The sequence below is a fragment of the Siphateles boraxobius genome, unplaced genomic scaffold (assembly GCF_051911475.1).
Source record: "Siphateles boraxobius isolate OS27281-9 unplaced genomic scaffold, OSU_SipBor_1 25, whole genome shotgun sequence".
Taxonomy (NCBI): Eukaryota; Metazoa; Chordata; class Actinopteri; order Cypriniformes; family Leuciscidae; genus Siphateles; species Siphateles boraxobius.
The window spans coordinates 21,237,207-21,258,372 of NW_027508866.1; the positions used below are offsets into that span (position 1 = coordinate 21,237,207).

General features: G+C 38.7%; 2 protein-coding genes across 4 annotated transcripts in view; both read right to left on the reverse strand.

The window, feature by feature from the left end:
• Nucleotides 1–10,878: 10,878 nt before the first annotated feature.
• On the reverse strand, nucleotides 10,879–11,489 carry nrarpa (NOTCH regulated ankyrin repeat protein a). Its single transcript, XM_077243149.1, has one exon. The coding sequence runs from the start codon at nucleotides 11,349–11,351 to the stop codon at nucleotides 11,013–11,015; it is 339 nt and encodes a 112-aa protein (XP_077099264.1). The 5' UTR covers nucleotides 11,352–11,489; the 3' UTR covers nucleotides 10,879–11,012.
• A 6,347-nt stretch (nucleotides 11,490–17,836) lies between these two features.
• Nucleotides 17,837–21,166, reverse strand: part of exd3 (exonuclease 3'-5' domain containing 3) — a 43,978-nt gene continuing 40,648 nt past the window's right edge. For 2 of the 3 annotated variants that reach the window (XM_077243153.1, XM_077243154.1), the window contains exons 19-20: nucleotides 19,289–19,355; nucleotides 17,837–19,101 (exon numbers count right to left, since the gene is read on the reverse strand). In XM_077243153.1, the coding sequence (XP_077099268.1) occupies nucleotides 18,773–19,101; nucleotides 19,289–19,355 (396 nt within the window). In that variant the 3' untranslated portion in view covers nucleotides 17,837–18,772. Of the gene's footprint in view, nucleotides 19,102–19,288; nucleotides 19,356–21,166 lie in introns of those variants that run through there. The other variant, XR_013207134.1, reaches the window with a different exon arrangement.

Genomic DNA, 21,166 nt, shown 5'->3' on the forward strand with positions numbered 1-21,166 from the left:
GTATGCTGGAGAGACTGAGCTGCCCCAGAGCCACTGAAGGTGAAGTGAGTTTCCCCAGGTGTAGTTAAACACACGTTTAACTTAGTTGCATTTTTAATGAATGCAGTGTATGCTAAAGACGATCCAGCATCAGCAAAAACAGCGAGTCTTACGTTAGCCAAAATCGGTCAAATCGCTCCCTCGTGATTTGTAAGAGCACTCTTCCCTTTGATTAGCCTAATTTTGATTTTTGTAAGGACAAGAACAGCTTACTAAAAATATAAATTGTTTGTATCAATAACGTTTACTGATGGTCGCCGTTACGTTACAACACACAATACAGTGCCAGTTAGGAGATCGATCATTTGATTAGCTAAGCAAATCCAATTCCTCTCAGATATCACAGCAATGAAACCAGGTTACAACTGGGGAAATAACAAATACAATTAGGATTATTATATTAAGTAGTCTAAACATAACTGGTGTGTGTGAATGTGATAGCCTACATCTTTCTGATTTTATATTTGTTATTTAGGCTATTATTAGCTACATGGACCTACACTGTAATGTAATAGGCCTATAGGCTAAGGTAGGGGTGGAACGGTAGGCTATGTATTCGTATTGAACCGAATCGGTACGGGCGTCACGGTTCGGTGCACGAATTTACACGTAGAATAGGCTACACGGTATAAAAATAAATAGAACTCTAAATAGCGATAAAATTCGCTCAATTCGCGTTTGGTCTGAACGCAGCATATTGAACAGCCTTGCGATGTCAATATTGCAATGCTGAACTGTGTGTGTACGCGTGCGAGAGAGGGAGAGGCGCGGGCGCGATCGAACTGTGTGTGTGTGTGTGTGTGTGTGAGAGAGAGAGAGAGAGAGAGAGAGAGAGAGAGAGAGAGAGAGAGAGAGGCGCGGGCGCGATCGAACTGTGTGTGTGTGTGTGTGTGTGTGTGAGAGAGAGAGAGAGACAGAGAGAGAGAGAGAGAGAGAGAGAGAGAGAGAGAGAGAGAGGCGCGGGCGCGATCGAACTGTGTGTGTGTGTGTGTGTGTGAGAGAGAGAGAGAGAGAGGCGCGGGCGCGATCGAACTGTGTGTGTGTGTGTGCGTGTGTGAGAGAGAGAGAGAGAGAGAGAGAGAGAGAGAGAGGCGCGGGCGCGATCGAACAGTGGAAACAAAAACATACTCCGTAAACATATAATTCAAACTGCAAAGTGTTTACATATAACGGTACACTCGCAATAAAACACAACATTGTGCTTTTGTCACACTCTCTTGTCAAACTGTAACCTACAACTGTCACCCAACCAAAATCGCACGCACACACACGCACGCACGCACGCACACACACACACACACACACACACAGTTGTACTTTTAAATTACACATTCTACATTGATTAAAAAAAGAAAATCAAATGTGGTTTTTAATGGTAGCCTAGTATATTTTATACAGAAATCAATTATTTATAATTAAGATGAGAATCAAGTTAGGGTTAATTAAAATGAAGAAAAACAAATATATTGATCAGAAATATGGCAAATTAATTTTAAATTCATTCAAACATACCAAACATATCGCAAGGTCTTTGTCTTTTTATTAATTTAATTAATAAACTAATTAAATTATATACAACTATTGTCAGTGCACTACAAATAAACTGGTTCTATGCCTTTATTAATAAAACTTATTTAAAAAATATAAGGCTTAAGACATTTATAAAAATGCCTTCTTTATTTTTGTTTTGCTTTTCACTCCATTGTACCGAAATCGTACCGAACCGTGATGTCTGAACCGAGGTATGAACCGAACCGTGACTTCTGTGTACCGTTCCACCCCTACTACAAGGATAACCAGAGGTTTTCACATATTGACTTTTGCAGGTAAGAGTAGTTGAAGAAAGTAGCTGCAGCTTAACCATTAAGGCTAAAAGTCCTTGGACACAATTATTGTACTTTGTTTTTTTATATTTTCATTTTGCTTGATTTAATTTTATTTTTTAAAAGATGCACGGTTTTGTTTTGTTTGAACACTGCACTGGGCTTATTCCTGTTGTGAATTAAAAACCTTTGTAGTGTGTAAGCGCATGATTAAACAATAATACTTTGTTTTTGTGTTTGTTTTGTTAAAGCAATTCACATATAGGGATTCCCACCGTCTGCCCCTGCCACCCTGCCAAGACCTCTTGCCACCCCTTCCCCCCCCCCCCCCCCCCCATGTAATTTTTTCGAGATCCGCCACTGATCCCAACCCCCACTCCTATCTCCCACCCAGACATCTCTCTCACTCCCTCACTCTCTCACTCTGTCTTGGGCTGTATGGGGCAGAGAGAAGGGGAGATGACAATGGAGAGAAAAGAGGGTTGCAGTTTGGGGGTCTACTGAATAGTCCCATTCAGCCTGCCCAGTCAAACAGAAACGCATCTCCCCACTTACTTACAACCCATAGTTTCACTGCAAACAACCAGGGCTTTATTCCCCACAATCACTTGCCAGCGCACACACTCACACTTGTGTAGCCCAAAAGGAGTGACGGCATGGCCAGACATACGTACATACACGCACTCACCCACAATCAACAGGAGGAGCACTGGGGTGACACACATAGCGCATACTCAGCTTCAATGTGGAGCAGAAGTGGAACTGGTGAGCGAGATCTAAAGTGCTCTCTAGTGCTGTGTCGACATGTACATGGTCACATGGAATGATGACAGAATCAATGGAAGACATGAGAGTGTTGACGTGGTGGTCAAGAGGTTTGTTGCAAGCAGTTGTTTTCAAATGCAAAGGACACTCTCAAACCTGAAGAACTTACACAGTCAGCAACAAAAGTTGATTTTAAAGCAGGAAAAATCTTTGCTGATGGAATCACACTGTTGGTCGCAAGTTTCTTAAAGCTGGCGTGAAATGGAATCTCACCAATCTATTTTCTAAATGAATGTTATTGATCTTACTGCAAACGATTCCTCCACAATGTTTATTTACTTTTTCTTGAACTTGTACATTTCAATTAAAATGTCAACTTGATCTTCCAGTCAAATGACAATCTTCTCTCTAGTGATATATGTCAGACTTCTCCAATCATTGTCTGCTTAAACCCCGCCCCTTTCTTAATATAGAATGCAAGCAAGCGTTTAGATCTGCCTTCATCCAATCAACAACCGATAGATAGAACCAAGTCCAGACCTGTTTGTTTTGTTTACGATAATCCATTTCACTTTAACATACTTCACAATACGGAATAAAATATCAGTCGCTACTCTAACCTTGACTTTAAGGATACATTTTGGGACGTTTTACGAAACCCAGAAGATGATATAGTGTGTATTTTTGCACTTCAGTTCATTTATAGTATGTTCTTTTTTAGAATCTAGAGTTTTCCCTCATTTTATCATTCGTCAGGTGAAAATTGTAATTTGTATTGCTTAGAAAAGTGAAAGCACAGCTCTCTTTAACAAGCTGCACAATTTGAGGTATTATTCATGTAATAGCTTGTCAAGAAAATAAAGCTATTGAAATTGAGGCTGTCACTCTGACTTTAGGATAAAAAAAAAAATCTTAAAACTTTTGTTTCTGATGAGCTAAAGGTACAACAAAATAAGGTCCCAGGACATATACTTGCTGTATACCGATCACCATCCAATAATAATACACATGGGTGGTGGGATTTTCCTAATTTTATCTGGGTGAAAACTGTAATTCGGATTGCCTAGAAAAGTAAACGCACAGCTCTTCTGAACAAGCCTAACAATTTGAGGAATCATTCAGGTCTGTAAGTTCACTAATAAGTTCACTAATTACCTTTAGTGAAATCTGACTTTCTGAAATCTGATGTTTCCCTCACATCAATGAACCCAGACACGGACGATAGTCGCATCAGAGCGTCCAGCTGGGTGAGGTCAGTGCCCTCTGGTTACAGAGAGCTGAACATGTGTAGAGAGGAGAAAGTCTGACCCCAGTGCTCGCACCCTACTCCTTAACCTCACCTCAATGTGTGTGTGTGTGTGTGCAGGGGAGCGCCCTGCCCTTGAAGCCTGTTGCACGAATGCGTCGCTGACCAGACATGCCCTCCTAAACACACACTCACACACCCACACCCTCCCTCTTTATGGTCTGTTCAGGAATGAGGCAAACAGAAGTGAATGAGACGCACAATAGCAGAACAAAAGGTGCAGGCAGCAGGAGGGTACAGCGATGTGACAGGGCGAGGGCTGTGTGTACGTATGCATGTGTGCGTGAGTGTTAATGCGCGTATGCTCCATATGGGCGCTCCCTCGCGCAGAAAGGCAGATGTCACATGAGTGGCCCCGCCCCGCAGGCCATTGGGTCAAGCCGCTCGGGGACACGTCTAAATAGCTGAGCAGGAGCGAGGATGGGGTCTCTCCCCAGCTGCCTGCTCCATATACACATAACCATATTCATGCACTGAAGCGCCCGGGTTCCCCTCCTGCTTTGTTGGAGCTCTTTTTTTAATGTTTGTTTACTTCTCCATGCTGATTTCTGCTCGATTGTCCTCTGTCTATCATGCTTACCGTGCACACACTTCTCTCTCTCTCTCTCTCGTGGATACCACACAACATGTTTGTGCATTTAGGCTGCTGAAGTACAGCAAGTTTAAAAGTTTATTGACATTCCAGTGATATAAAAGTACAGTAAAAGCAGATAAATGTATATATCTGTAGTAAAAAGCAAAATGTTGTTTGACCAGAGCAACCTTGCAAATTACACAGACACGACAAAGAAATTACTGTAAACAATACAAGCATTAAATGCTGACACACTGTAAACAATAAATGAATGCAAAATATCAATAATGTGCATCCAATATTTTTACATGTCGCTTTAAGGGTGTTGTTACATATATACTTTGAGTGCCATATTGATTTTATTAACGGTTTCTACATGCAAAGGTATGTATAGTAGTACAAAGTGACAAATCATAGTTTGATGTGTTAAATGAGACGACAGTAGAAGTCATTCAAGAATTCACTCACACAAGTTTTCATTTTGGCATAATTGGCTGTATTTTACATCTGAAAGCATTAATATTACGGTTTAAAACCAAGATCAGTGTTCATGTTCGCCTATTATGCTTGGGGCTTGTTGTTTTCTCCATAAAGTCACTTATAAATAAGGACAGTTATGTTTTTTTTTTGGAATTATAAATGAATACAGTCACATATTTGGACTTGTTATAGTGCTTGACCATATCACATTACATTTTGGCTGCTTCATTGTTATTAGGCGAGATGATGTTTCTCACTGCTGCAAGTCACATATTTTAGGCTTGTTTTGTCAGACTAGTTTCATTTTTTTTTTATAGGAAGAATCAATTATAAAGATGAATCTAACCTCATAATCACAGATTTTTAATCTGTCTGCAACCTTCAGAAATATTTAATGAATGAAAGCGACTTTAATTAGGCATACACTCATTTTTAATGCACTTCAGAGCCCTGTGCATAGTTATAGTTAAGGAACAGTAGTGGATATTTGACTGCAGACTCTAGCCAGAATTAATATGTCTTTGATGATATTCAGGCTTTGGATTGGGAAATCCTGTTTTAGCAATTACAGGAGAGATGGTAAAGGTGTGGGCCGCCATGTAAAAACTGAAGGCCAACACACACACACTGTGTTAAGTAAATCTTTGCTTGAAAGTAGGGCAGGAATGTTGTTACTCTTCTCACATGCCTTTATCTTTAATTTGATATTTCTCAGCTCTATACCAAACCTCAGTTTGTTATGATGATACAGAGTCGTGTCTATGATTCCCTGTCATTTCCCCCATCTCTCTATTCCTGAGGTTCATTAGCATAGCAGCTGCTGAGTGCAGGGTGTGTGAGGTGGAGACGGCTGGTGTGTGCATGTGTGTGTGAGTGTGTTTTGGAGGGGGTAAATGTAGGGGGGATCTAATCAATGGTGGTCCGTCTGGGAGCTGAATAGCGATGAAGCAGAATCCAGCAGGCTGACAAAAAAAAAAAAGAGGATAGCATAGAATAGAACGAGAGAATGAATGTGCTTGTCACTGCGTGCTTGAAAAAGCACAGAGCGGAGCGAAAGAATGAAAGAGAGTTCAAACAGGAGAGGAGGGTAAGGAAGGACAGGCATTGCCACCTGTCTCATTCTCTATATTTTTCCTCTCGGTTTTCAATACGAGACAACTTTGTTTTACATATTTAACAGCATGCATTAGTGGGTTTCTCATATTAAACAAAAGTAAGTCGTTTTTTTTGCATTGACAGTGTTCAAAATCACTGATTTTATAAATATACATTCCCGCTTATATCACCTGTTAGTCAGCCTAGAGCATACTACATCTTTTTTTAAATGCCAAAAGCAATCATATATAGGACAAGGACATTGTAAGTTGAGCAATCAGTCAGTGCGATTGAAAATAGTTTTACAGAGAATAAAGCGTGTAACTACATTTCATTGCAAGTTTAATGAACCAAAAGAGAGAAATGGGTCTGCACAATTAATAACATATTAATGACTATTTATATATAATATTTTATTTTAAATAAGTTAAGCAAATTTGATGCTCCAAAACTAAATACAATGTTGGTCTTATTATAAAATGTTACAATGTTGGTCTGAGTACCAAAAACAACAATAAAACCATGGCATCTTTTAACACTATAGCTCATTCCCACCAGCAGATGAGTGCATTTATTGGATTATAGTGTGTTTGAAAGGAACTTTTCCTGGTAATACTTGTGGTCATGACTAAGCCATTGCAACTATCATTCATCTTCATTCCCTTCTGGCTATAATGTTCCCTGCTTCTGAGAATTCGCAACAATTTTTGCGGCCACAAACATGTTTTTCTCTGCATGTGTGTACTTGCACCAGGGCAAGCAATGTTGTGGGGCCTTTGTGGAATTACACAGGAAAATATGTGAAACTATTGATGTGAATCTGTCCGTGCGGAGAGGTCGTTTTGATCTCTGAAGCACTTGCAGTTGATTTCCAAAACTCTGAAGGTGCGGGAAAACAAAACATTCCTGCACACCTAATTACAAACAAAAAAAGAAAAACGTCCACTTCACATTCTCCGCTCTAGAAGAGGAGCATGTTTCCTTCTCGCTCTCAAGTACATTCACAAAATTCTTTTTCACATTGTTGGGTTTACACATCCCTCCCTCTCTAGCTAGCGGTGGGGGAAGGCTAGCGCTCAGAGCGACGGGACTGTTAAAATCATTTCCAAATTCCTGCGATGATGTGTGTCGGGACTGAGGCACATGAAGAATCTATTAGGGGGCCTCTCTATTGCACTCTGGGAAGGTGGCCAACTCAGCCACTGGACAATGGAAATCCAGCTCAACAATAACATCCTGCCCGGGGAATGGAGGGGGGCATGGAGGGGGGTGGAAACAGAGAAGGATGCCATTGAGGTCACAGTCTTCTAGTGGGGTTGTCTTCAAAAGCATGCAGTAAACTAGGTTTACCTGCAGAAAACACCAAGCACTCAGAGCGGTTTCCTTGTGTTCTACTGCAGTTCGGATTACCGTTGCAATAAAGCAAGCTCTGGGCGATGTCAGATAAAGTTTTGGGCTGATTTGTGAATTTCAGAAATGCACAACCTGGACATTCCACACTTTGCACTAATAAATCAGAACAGAAACAGGAATCAGCACACCAACTCACTCATTTCATGAATGCATGAAATGCAGAATACATCACTTAATTTCTAACGCTGTTAAGTGTTTCGAAGTTCACTTTCACTTTAAAAAGTGATAAGTTGACTTAACTTAAAAAAAGTGAGGGAACCTGTTGCCTTAAAATTGAGAAATAAACCATACATAATTGAAAAAATTAAGTTATATGAACTTGTCAATTCCAAATAACTTCATTTTTTCAATTACACAAATTTTTTACTCAATTTTATGGCAATGGGTTTCCTCACTTTTTTAAGTTAAGTAAATAAACCTCATATGCAATTAAAACATTTTTGTTATGTGGAATTGTCAAGTTCACATTACTTTTTTTTAATTACGCATGAAGGCGATGGGTTTCCTCATGTTAGGTCAACTGATTACTTTTTACAGTGTTGGAAGTCCAAAAGAAACTGAGGCAGAAATGCATGAAAATGAACAATTAAAAGTGCTTGATATGTGTTTTCTTAAGTTTGTAAAAGTATGAAGAAATGCTACGAGACTCTCAAAGAACAGAAGGGCAGAGAGCTTCTCCATGCACAGAGTAACATAAAACCCACGCAAACACACGGGGAGGGGATCTGTCTTTAAAACAAAATTACCCACAACCCCCTGCACTCTTTTATCCAGCATATGAAAGGACTAGGCCAAATGAATGACAAAAAGGAGAGAATGGAAACTGGGGTCAGGTTGGCTCAGAGAGGAGGCCCAAACCAGCCCAATTCTTCCTTAAAGATAGAAAGAAACTCTCACAGCCACACATTGAGGAAGGTTTAATTATTTCTTTACTGGCTTGAACACACACACACAAACACACACACATACATACATACAAAAAAATATATATATACAGCACTCATATTCTCACCACACATGAATCACAGTGTTACAAATGTTCAAAAAAAAACTTACAAACAAACAAACACGCACAAAAAAGGAAAAGATAAAATCAACACAGAAGAACATTCGCATCACTCATAAAACTTTTGTTCGCTGGAGACACAAGATGAAAAATAACTTGGTCCAGATAAAAGAAAAGAAAAAATACAACAGCACTTTTACTCATTCATATACACCTATCCAGTCATTTAACCCCCATGCCATAAATGTTATGACAAATAGTGGGATAAAATAACTATACATCGTGCAATTTATTTTTGTTACAATGATCTTACCATCACAAGTATTATTCCCCTTTATTAACATCAGGAGGAGAGCACTTCAAATAAGAAAGTGCTCTGAGATATCAGCGTCGATATATCCATATATACCATATATGTATACACATACACCCGATCACAGAGATACAAACATCTTTGCAAACGTAATGTTATACGATGTAACACACAAAAAGAGACAATATAACCTGGAGCTTTTTTTATACAATAGTATTTTGTTGTGTTCCTTTTTTTCTATTTAGAAAAAATAAAATGTTGACCTGAAGTCAACGAATTAACAACAGTCATCATCAGTGCAATATTTTCAACAAGAGTAAAAATATCTAGTTTAAGACAAGCGATGCATATTTGTTCTGCCTATACCAATCGAATAGATGATCATGAGAATCACATCTGTTGTGTCTCCAGGTGTAAGAGGAGCTCTGGGTCACCAGGTTGAGCGACAGGGGCTGGAAACATCAGCAACACCACTGAACTGTGGCATGAGTACAATCACACATGCTCACACAACTGCATGGGGCTTCTCGCAAAAACAACGGCAAAAAAAAACTGAATTTAACTGATATTTGTCCTCATTCACTCACCGTTGGCCATTGTATCAAGAAAAAAAAAACTTACATAAAAGCAGCATTGAAACAAACATCAGGTGCCATGAGTCTTAAAGGCGGCAGGCAGTCTTTTTGAATGAATCTGTCAATGTTTCCTGCAACAGAAGTCATAGTCTTCTCAATGTTCATATAGTCCTGCTCAGTAGTAACTATTGGGGAAGCCTCGGCTCCTGCAGTTACCCGACCAGGCACTAGGGGGCGTAAAAGGCTCCACATATATGTGCAACAAAACTCCCTGCATTTAATAGTCATGCAACGCATTTCACTTTTTGTAACTAAAATGGAAACAAAAAATGGCAATGCAAAATTAAGCACTTGGCTGAAATAAAATCGACAATGTCTCAAACAATGCTTGATGAAAGGAAAAAAAATGTTTCGAATAACCAATGGATTTTAATTTTGGTTCACGGAGATAAATTGTCCCGAGTGAAGATTATAAAAAAAAAAACCGAGATGGCAATAAGAAAACATCAAGTACAATTACCCAAAAAGGGCATACTGATTTTGTTGAGCACTAGTGGGTAACTGAGAAGGGTTAAGGAGAAGGCTTGAGAAAGAGAGCATATGATATTGTCGAATACTTTCAAGTCGAGGTAGCTGATGCAGAGAACCAGAATAAAAGTAGAAGGGGACGCATTTCCCCCCCCCCCAAAAAAAAAAAAAAAAAATTGTACACGTAGGGGGGCCGTGGAGCGGAATCTCCACACGGGACAGTTTAGCCTGTAACAAGTCCGAAGCAGCTTTAGGTCACCCTACATACTTTTACACTTAGGCTATAGTCTTAAAAATAACCACAACATAATTTAAATGCATCATCTCAATGTACCTTCATAAATAAAAAGACAAACCCAGCCTGTATTCACAGTGATGACCAGGGTGTTAATTAAAAAATACTGAAAAGAAGATTATAAAGTGTGTCCCAAAGGCGACTTTCCTGACGTTTTGATACAAAAAAAAAAGCGAAAGCAGCGGTTTTTAGTAACACGTTAACCATAGACGTGGGTCGCACTGGCCTGAAAGCTGTGTGGAAGCCGTCTGCTAGGTGAAGGCAGAGCACAATAACGTTACACTACTTGTACAGAGAAAAACAGTAAAGCTATGTGTACAGTACTTAAGAATAAGTCAATTGTTATTTCCGAGGACATATTTCAGCACTGGTCACCAATGCCACACGATCTGATTGATGAAACGACTTACGGTTTGTATTAAAGACAGTGTTTAGCCAAAACAGATGTTGGCCTTCGTTCTGGAGTTTAACTATTCCAGCATTCAGCCACAGCATCAAGTGCCATCTCGATTTCTCCAGGGTGACAGGCCAAGAGGTCAAGCCCTGGGTAAAGCCACACAGTCCAGATCTGGTGACTTACACATTCAAGAAAAAGCTATAGTACCAACGCACATCCCCAAACAGTTTCTCGTCGCCAGATTTGACCATATACGTTAACGTTACTCACGGGAAAGAAAAAGGCTACAGCCCTCATTTTGGTTTAAGGTACAAGGGAACTTCGCCGCCGTCTGTCGTGTCAAAGCTTGGCAGATCAATGCTAGTTTCAAACGTGCCCGGTCTTTCCGCGTGTTTCTACCGGATCACCGCGCGCCGGAGGAGTACTTGGCCTTGGTGATGAGGTATAACACGATGTCTTGGTGTCCTCCAAACGCGGCGATGTGCAACGCGCTCCATCCCTCTCGGTTCGCCAGCCGAATATCGGCACCGAATTTCACCAGCAGTTTCACGAGCTCCAAATTCCCGTCGATGACCGACTGATGCAGAGCCGTCTGTCCCTCGGGGCCGAAGGAGTTGACGTTAAACTCGCAGTTGGTCATGTTCTGCAGAAGCGAATGGAGCTCCTTCGTGTTGCCTTTCTTCACCGCCTCCTGGAAGACTCTCTGCGGCGCCGAGCACGTCGATATCTCCGCCTGGCTCATGATGCTTTAACCGCCTCTTTTCGCCGTTACCGTCTCGAGTAACTTACTTGGATATAGTCGCGGCTTTACTGGACTAAACCCAGTTTAGGTGTGTGAAACTAGCGTATATCCCAAAAAGGACAAGTAAACGACACACTTGGTGTGCAAATGCAGTCACTGACTATGGTGTATAAATCCAAAGAACTAGCGAGAAAGTTCAATGATCCACAAGGTGCAAGTCTCCGTGTGTGTGTGTGTGTGTGTGTGTGTGTGTGTGTTTGTCTCAGTAGCAGCACCAGGTTACGGCAGAATATGGAGTTATTTAGAGTGAGAAAGGAGGCGTGTGAACGGTGGCATCTCCGGTTAAGCACATCGAGGGGCCGTTAGATTTAAAGACGTCTGAGGTAAATTTACCTCAGGAAATGCGTCTCTCACGTCCCGCTGTGGTTTATTTGGCAATGGTGACTGAAATAAACACAGAAACTGTTAAAGTACTATCCCACGTTCCATCTAAAACCAAACAAGTAAAGATGTACTTGCCTATTTACGTGTGGACGGGTAGAAGTGACTCAAAAAACTGCCCGCTTGCCCGCTTCTGTTTGTCCGTCGCGCGGTCCCGGTAATTCACTGCCCAGAGCTGGGTTGCCAGGGGGATATTTTAGACGAACTACTTTGCATAACAAAACGTCTCTATTGAATCAAGTATTGTGGAATGGGAGGGGTTGTGCGATGCTGATTGGCTGAGGGGTTGGCTTGGGGGAGTGGCCACGCGTTGAAACTGAGAAATGGGCGTGTCTCGTTGCCCAAACATCCCACAGTGACTGCGTTATTAGGTTATTATGTGTTAATATGCACACATTAGAGAGAGGAAAAATCTTTTAACTGATATAAATAACCACTTGAAAGATGGACATAACTCGACAGCAAGGCTTGGGTTGGGCTTTTATTCAGAAACCGACAATATTGTCTTACATATAAGTCTTGCCAAAAGCAAACTGTACGCAGTTTGGAATCATATCTCGAGGTATTATATAGCCTATGGAAAACATTCACCTGTTATTACGGTATAAAACATAAAGAGAGACCCACTTTGTGATTTCTAGACATTTTTTCTCTGAACCTTAAAATAAGTGGGCTTCAAAAAGTATCTGGATCCATTTCTTCTTATTTTTTAACTGTCATTCAGATAAAATCAGATTTTTTAAATTATTGTTATTGATCACTTTCCTACCTGTCTACACCAAATGGCAATAACCGCTTCTTTATAGGGGTTGCTAAAAAGTAACACGAAACACCTTTCTCTGAACCATTAGACTTGTGAAGCAGCCATTCCAGCTGTTTAAAGTCAATAACACAGTCTGTGAGATTTCCTGTGCGCGTCCATAGAGGTGCGCGTCGCGCGCGGTGTACAAACTTCCCGGTGTCACGCATGCGCCCTATAGTCAAACCTGAAGATTCAGCCCACTATGCGCATGCGCGGGGCAGGAACTTGAGTGACACGCATAGAAGCTGTACCGTGGGAACCGGACGACTGCAATTTCTGCGCAGTGCACTCGCCTATCCTCACACGCCGCAGTTTGGCGTGTAAAGCCACACACACACACACACGTAGTATAGTGTGCAGCCGTTTGCTCCATTTGTAGTACAAAAACTTTAAACATTTGATCTGCCAAACTGTTCTGTTTCACGTATAACCGCGCCTACAAGGTACTTTTTAGCACAGTAAAATTACTTTTTCATATGGCCAAGACTGTTGGTGACGAGTTTAACGTAAATTGACATAGAGGGTGAATTCAGGTTGAATGGGACACTTTTCCCCAGTCATCTCAATAGCAAAAAGTGTGCCAATCAACCTGAATTCACCTATAAACTGACAAAGATCCGTAAATATTCAACAACAACAACAAACAAATTTCCGTTTGTTATATTATTGTCATCATTTTATTTTCACAGTTCTTTATTACTGTAGTTTTAACTTACAGTAAAACATTCTGAACAGGTATCTGAGTGAAATAGTAACTACCATTACTGTATTCTTACAATTTGCATATACAACTTGTAGCCTATGTGTCCTTATATTAGAATACAGTAGGCTAATAGGCTACAGCCCACAATAAAACATATCTCTGTCTGACTAGTTTAATACACCTCTGTCAAAAAAGTGCTCAGAATTGCTTCAGATGATCACTGGCTGTCAAATGAAGTCAATATGTTGCCTATCTGCAACAAATGTAAAAATGTGTTTTAACTTTAACCAAAGCTATTAAGAAGCAGAAGTTCAACTAAATATTTGATTTCCCCACAATATAATGTGTGTCAAATTAAGAAAGTAAAATTTAAATGTGATGCTGTTTCACCTATTTAACAACAAAAAATTATTTCGGTCTTCACACCTAATTTTCCAAAGTAAAGAAAAATATATATAAGCTATTCATAATAACCGAAAAAGGTGTAGGCTGAAGTCTATGCTTATTATGCCTACCCTTTATACATAATGTTTTAATGAGTGTCACTTTCCTCTCTGGATTTAGTCCATTCAAAATAAACAAACAGTTGCATAAGACAATTTCCAAGATGTACATACATGATTACAAAGGTACACATATCAGATATTACATGACGTACACACATTATTCATACTGAGTTATATAATTATCACCTTGTTTTAAAACATTTTCTTGAATTTACAGAGTAAAGTACACAATTTTAATTCCTATAATCACAATTATTCCATAGGTTTACCCCTTTAACAGATATACATCTATTTTTTGTGGTAGTTCTTAGTCTTAATATTTTCAACATATACATTCTTCTTAGTTTATACTGACTTTCTCTTTGTCTCTTTCTCCATTTCACCTGAAATGGGCCTAACATAAGCATTTGCATTTGCTTGCTTTCGAAAAAAGACTGGCCTCCGAATTGCAAAGGCCGCCACTGTATTTGACACTATACATTGTTCATTATTTAATGACTTTGCAATGTATGCCTCATAAAGTAGGTAGTTTGGAATGTGCATGTTCAATGCAACTCTCAGTTTTATACAATTTGATTTATGCTTGTATTTACGTCTTTTCCATGCCAGCTCCCAGCTATCCAAAAATTAAAAACTACGGATAAAAGTTCACTAATCCTTGGTTATGAGTCGGATATAGAGTTCTCATGTTAACGTTCTTTTTGTACATGAAACTCAAAACTCAAAAATAAACCGTGTGAAACCAGAGTTCACACATACTCACTGGTTTAAAATGTGGAAGTAATAACTAGTCCACATTATTAATTATTTATAGTATCTTAGCATGTCTTCTCCCCTCCATCATATACCCTCCATCATATATCCTTTAATCTCTCATGTGTGAATACCGAATTTCAGGAATTCTGTTCTGTGAAGTATACCAGATTTCAGTATGCTCACGAATTATATTTCAACCGGCTAAAGCATAAAGCTTTTGGAAGTTTTTCTTTCCCAAGTTTTGATAGAATGAAGCGATGTGCACTTGTGAGGTATTTGACCATGTGTGAAACAGAAGTGTTCTTTAAGACCTGCCAGGCTAGAGCTAAAATATCTCAGCACATCTGTTGGCTAATCAGAAAGATGTGTCCGTGCGCTGGCCTTTTGGAAAATATTTGCTGAGAAAACGGAGGGCCTCTCCCAGTGCCCGACCGGTTATCTCTGGACCTGGGAATTTGCACACTTTCTGCTACTTGTTGTTAAATTTTCCTACTGTGGCCCCCAAAAAGCTTCGACACTTGAGGCATGCTAAAAATGTACGAATGTCACAGCGATTAATAAAAACATTAAAACTTAAGTGGAATTTAGGAAAATCCAATGCATCATATCCTGAAAACTGGCTTCAGCAGCAAATTAGATGTGACCAATATCATTTATGTGCTGTTTTTATTTAGTGACTTTAACATTTACACAAAAACATTCAGATTTACAAATTGACAATATGTGGCAACAAAATCCCTAATATTTCATTACTATCTTGCAATGAACTGAATGTGAATCTGAACTTTGTATTTTTTGTAGTTTGAAAAAACCAGGGTTAATCTGAAAGGCAGTCAGAGATTTAGACGCTCGCTCTCACTAAAAGTAAGTGTCATTTATTTGGGGGAAATGCTTGTGCACCTTTTCAAGCTAAAAATGCTTATTTTTCCATTGTACTTAATCCTTTTTTCATAATTTTTTAGATGATATATGATATAATAATATATAATAAGTAGATACTGTTGAAAATTAAGACAAAAAGTGTTGTGCTACTTTGTGGTTGTCAAACATTAGTGGATCATGTTATAATGTGATGAACTACACCTACTCTGAATGTGAACTTGAGAAGAAACTGACTTCAAATCTACTAAAAATAACCAGTTCATTATCTATGCAAAACGGTCTCAGAAAAGTCAAATTTTGAGAAAAACTCATAGTGTTAGTTTTATTTGAAAAAATTATTTTCGCTCAGAAATTGCTAGTAAATTTATTACAAAGAAACGTAATAAATAAGAAAAAAGTTATTACAAAGAAACTGCAAGTAACCGAATTAAACATGAACATTTGATGTAGAACGACTGAAATAGGCCTATAAAACTCGAATAAGCCCATCTTTGAAAATTTACAGTGAAAATACAGTAAAATTTGAGACTTTAACTGTCCGAATACTTTTTAGGGTCACTGTATACTTCAGAGGGTCAATGACATTTTTTTGAACATCTTTTAAAAGTTGTATTCCTTCACACAAAAACCGAACCTGTATGGGAATTTTAAGTTACGCAGTTTAAGTCCACATCAAAGAAACAAGCTCTAATGAGGCGCTAATGGAGCCGCCGCTGAGAATAGCCTGCGAGCCATTTGCTCAATGTCAGATGTACAGTACTTAACAGGAAGTGTGTCATTCCACCTGGGCCTGTGCCACCGGGCCACATTTATCAGAAATCTAACCCAGTGAGAGCCAGCTAAAAACTCCTCCCAGTGTCGACGGGTGCAAAGATGCCTTATTAAAGATTAATATGCGTCATAAAAGCTGGAAAGTCGATCTCTGTGGCATCTAAATCTCTGAAACCCTGTTTTGTTCAAATCTCAAAACACAAAGTTCAGATTCACATTTAGCTCCTCGCAGGATAAAGTTAAAATATTTGGCGTTTCTTTATGTTAGAAGAACGCTCATATGGCTGTTAGTAAATATGTATGTATGAATGTTTGTGAGCAAATGTTATAATCACAAAAAATTAAATAATGAAATTTATGATATTGGTCACATCTAATTTGCTGCTGGAAACAGTTTTCAGTATATGATTCATTGATACGAGCTCTTTGTTCCAGTTTTCCAAAATTAAACATCCTACTGAAACTGTAGCTACTTTTTATTGACTTGAACACATGCAGTTTTGTAGTAAAACCATAGAACCTACCAAATGAACCATGGCTTTACTACAGTAGCATGGTTTAACTGTAATTTTAGCAGTAAAACCAAATAATTAGCTGAATTTGCAGTAAAACCATTGTAATTAAAAGATTGCCATGATTTTACTATAATAAACATGGTTTAACTAAGAATTTTGTATTAAAATAATAGTAACTACAAAATTAACCATGATTTTACTACAATAACCATGGTTTAACCCTGAATTTTGTTGTTAAACCAAAATAACTAAAAACTAATCTGGTTTTACTACAGAATTTGCCGTAAAACCATTGATTGTAACTAAAAGATTATCACAATTTCACAACAATAACCATGGTTTAACTATGAATTTTGTAGTAAAAACAAAGATAACCTGGTTTTGCAACAGTAAAACCAATGTAACTAAAATAATACAGTGATTTTACTACACAAAACCTTGGTTTAACTGAATATTGTAGTTTAATAAACAGTAAAACCAGTAACTGCGCAACTAAATACAGCACCTCCAGCTTAACTCTGGTTTTGTAGTAAAATCATAATAAACACAAAACTAAATTTGGTTTTACTGTAGTATGGTTACTGACTTAGAAATAATTAAGCGTGATATTATAAAGAAGTCCTTTTGCATTGCATTTTACTCTTCAGGAACTACCAACCGAGTACAGCACAGCACAGTATGAATGGAGGCACGCAGGATCCGCCAGCCGGCCTCTGCGCGAGCTTTCTGGCGCCGGAGCCAGACAGTGGAGAGGAGGGGGAAGAGCGCAGGCAGAGGCCCCTGAGTCACCGGCCCGGGGAACCTGTGGGGTTAGCATGACGTCTCAATAGAGGGAGGGGCTTCAGAGTCCACTTTCTGCCCCAGTACCACGTGCTCAAGGAGCGTGGGAAAGAGGCGAGCTTTTCTTCCCAGCAAAGAAAGGGCCAGTATCGAATAACAGAAGTGCAGAAGAGCCGGGGCGGCCTGAACAGGGCTAGGTAGAGCTCCTACTGCAAGCAGACAAGATTATCTCCAGCTAATGCAAACACGCAGAGCTACGGTTACAGTCAACACTTTGATGCTTGTATTCAGGGAGCGCACATTTAAAAGAGGACACAGATATAGACAGCTCTGTTTGAGTGCGACTTTATTGAACTTGAACTGAAGGACTGACTGTATGCGACCCATCCTGTTATGAACTCGCAAAACTTGGAAGGAAAACAGCGTCTGGCATGATTTCAGCAGCGCTGTCTTTGGGGAACCCAGGCATATTATTCTGTAGTTTTGACAGATTTACAAATGGAGATGTGACTTCAAGACTAAACATAAACAACATCTGATCTGGAAAAAAAAGAAGAAGAAAAAAAAAAGCAAACAATTTTTTTTGGGGGGGGGGGGGTTCAGAGATAACTGCAAGAGATATATAACTTGCTAAATATTTACATTGAGCTTAACAATCATAAAACAATGGCTGGAAAAAAAGCCGTCATTTTGAAGGGGTTAATCCAACGTAAATCCCGTTTTTATAAAGTATTATCAAAAACCTTTAACACATTTTATGAACAACTTAAGTTTGTAAACAATGTATGGCATTAACTGTATTATATTGTGTAAAACAAATTTAGATAAAAAAAAGTTCTTTTAAAAAAAGAGAAAAACAAGATTTTGTGCAAAGAAATTTAAAATGATTGAATTTTGAGTGAATTCAACAAAAATCCTGTTTTAATACCATTTGTGATGAATTTGTGATTCATCTTTTTATAAAGTGTTATTAAAAACAATTAACACTTGTATTTTAAGAACAACTTAGGAGGTTTGTAAACATTTATGGCATTACGTGTATTATTTTGTGCAAAACAAATTTGAGTTCATTTTGTTTTATAGTGCAAAAACACAAAATGAAACCTTCCGAAACGTTTAATCGATGCTTTTGCACATTTATCATGACACAGTGTAGCAAATAAAAAATACCTCCATAAAAAGAATTTGAAAAAATCTGAAAGAAAAAAAAAACCCGCAAAGCAACAGCGAGAGTTCATTACACCTGGTCTCTCTCACGGTCGATCTCATGCGAGGTTTTCGCTGACGTGCAGGACCTTCTGGAACTGGGACAGCACCCGGTCGTAGTGCGTCCCTTCCCAAAACACCTTTCCACAGCCGGTGCAGATGAAGTACACGGGAATCCGGGGAAGGAGGCCTGGGGGAACCGTCTCCAGCTGAACTTCGGCCCCGCTGGGGAATCTGAAGGTCTGGGGGTCCAGGGCCGTGCGTGGGGCCCAGCGGCAATGAGGGGTGAACTCGGGGCCCTCTGGGGGCCTCCAGCTATTGTAATCTTCTTGTGTTTCATCCTGTGGTTCGCAGTCATCCCGCTTAGATACGATGTCCTGAAGAAGACCTTTGAAGAGAAAGAAAAAAACCAATAGAGCTCAAAGCGTGCTATCCTCTGATACTGACAAAAAACTGGGGGGAAATCCTGTTAAAATCAAACGCTAATTCATTAAATCTGTAAATACAATTTAAGATGTACATTCAAATATATATGCTGTTTTGAAATGGACAATAAAAGGAAAACGAGCACCAACCTCTCTCTTTCATCATGCGGGTCATATCCTCTCTGGACAGCTTAAAGTACTCATTACAGTTGCAAGCCTTGAAACAGGTGACAGAAAAAACACATCAATGTGTAATAAAACATTATGACGTCATGCAAATCAATTCACCAACAAGATGTTAAATCAAGTGGTAGACAATAAAATCTCTCTTATGTTGACAGTTTATATATAGCTTTTATACGGTTTATACTTATTCTATTTTATTATCATTTTCCACATTTTAGAATAACAGTAAAGATATCAAAACTATGAAATAATTAATAACTAATATGAAATACTCATATTGTGCTCTCTTATATGAATCAAAAGTGCAGTATGTAAGGAATTTGATGTGATCCATTGAAAATAAATAAAATAATAAATAAATAAAATGTTAACTTTGTAAAGAAATGTATATGTATACACATTATACAAAAATAAATGTATCTATTTACAATTTAGATTTGTCTACCAAACTCACAGCATTTACACCATACAGACTACCGTTCCATAATTTGGGGTCAGTAATATTGTTTTAATGTTTTTGAAAGAAGTCTCTTCTGCACAAAAATACAGTAAAAAAATGTACTTGAGAAATAATTTTTCAATTTTAAATTACAGTTTAACATATATTACAATAGAGAACTGTAATTTATTCCTGTGATCAAAGCTGTATTTTCTGCATCATTACTCCAGTCTTCAGTGTCTCATGATCCTTCAAAAATCATCCTAATATGATGATTTGATGCTCAAGAAACATTTATTATTATCAATGCTGAAAACATGTTGTGCTGATTAATATTTTTCTGAAAACAGTGATACATTTTTTAAGGATTCTTTGATGAATCGAAAGTTCAAAAGAGCCGCATTTATTTGAAAAATAATTACTGTGTAACATTGTTATATGTAAATGTCTTTACTGTCACTTTTGGTCAATTTAATGCTTCCTTGCTGAATAAAAGTATTTATTCTTAAAAAACAAAACAAAAAAGAACAATCCTACTGACCCCAAACTTTTTAACGATGTATATACACACATTGGTAGATAGTAGGTTGTGAACTCGGACTGGTTACTCGGTCTGGTTAATCCAGTGCCAAACTCTCTCACGCGCGCGCACACACACACACACACACACACACACACACACACACACACACACACACTCGTCTCCAGTGACGCAGGCTAGGTGTGAGGTTAAAAGTTTGCGTCGCCTCTCTTGATTTCACACCTCAGTGTGGCTTCTGTCTCATCCTCAGCGAAGAACCGATTCCCACCCTTTCAAACAACACATGAGTGCTAAAAGCCTCGTCACTAAACGCCATCTCCACCTCTGCAACACCGCCCAGACTGAGACATGCTAAATGGGACACCTTAACACGACAGTGACAATTCAGTCAGTGAACACATGGGACCGGAATTCTGTTCTCAGAAATAAAACTGAAATCGAAAGACTTCTCAGTTTAAAAGGAACAGTGAAAAGTTTGTAATTATTTTCTCACACTCATGTGGTTTGAAAACCACCACGGTTATTATTTCTGTTACACAAAAGGAGAATTTTTTCAGGCAGTCTTTTCTTTTACACAATATCAGTTCATAGTATATGGCAGTCAAGTTCCAACAAGGCCCAAAAAAACCACCGAAAACTCAAGTTTACAACTTCCATATTAGTTAAGACGACTTGAAATATAGAGAAGTGAAAATTTATCACATACACTAAATTTCTCCTTTTGAATAGGGTATACAGGGTTTTAAACAACATGAGGCTAAATAAAGTTAATTATGTAGATGTACACTAGCGGCCAAAAGTTTGGAACAATTGTTTTTGAAAGAAGACTCTTATGCATGGATTTATCTGCATTTTATTTTGA

Bases quoted from the DNA above. Each gene is read 5' to 3' on its own strand.
- nrarpa (XM_077243149.1), bottom strand. From the start codon at position 11,351: ATGAGCCAGGCGGAGATATCGACGTGCTCGGCGCCGCAGAGAGTCTTC.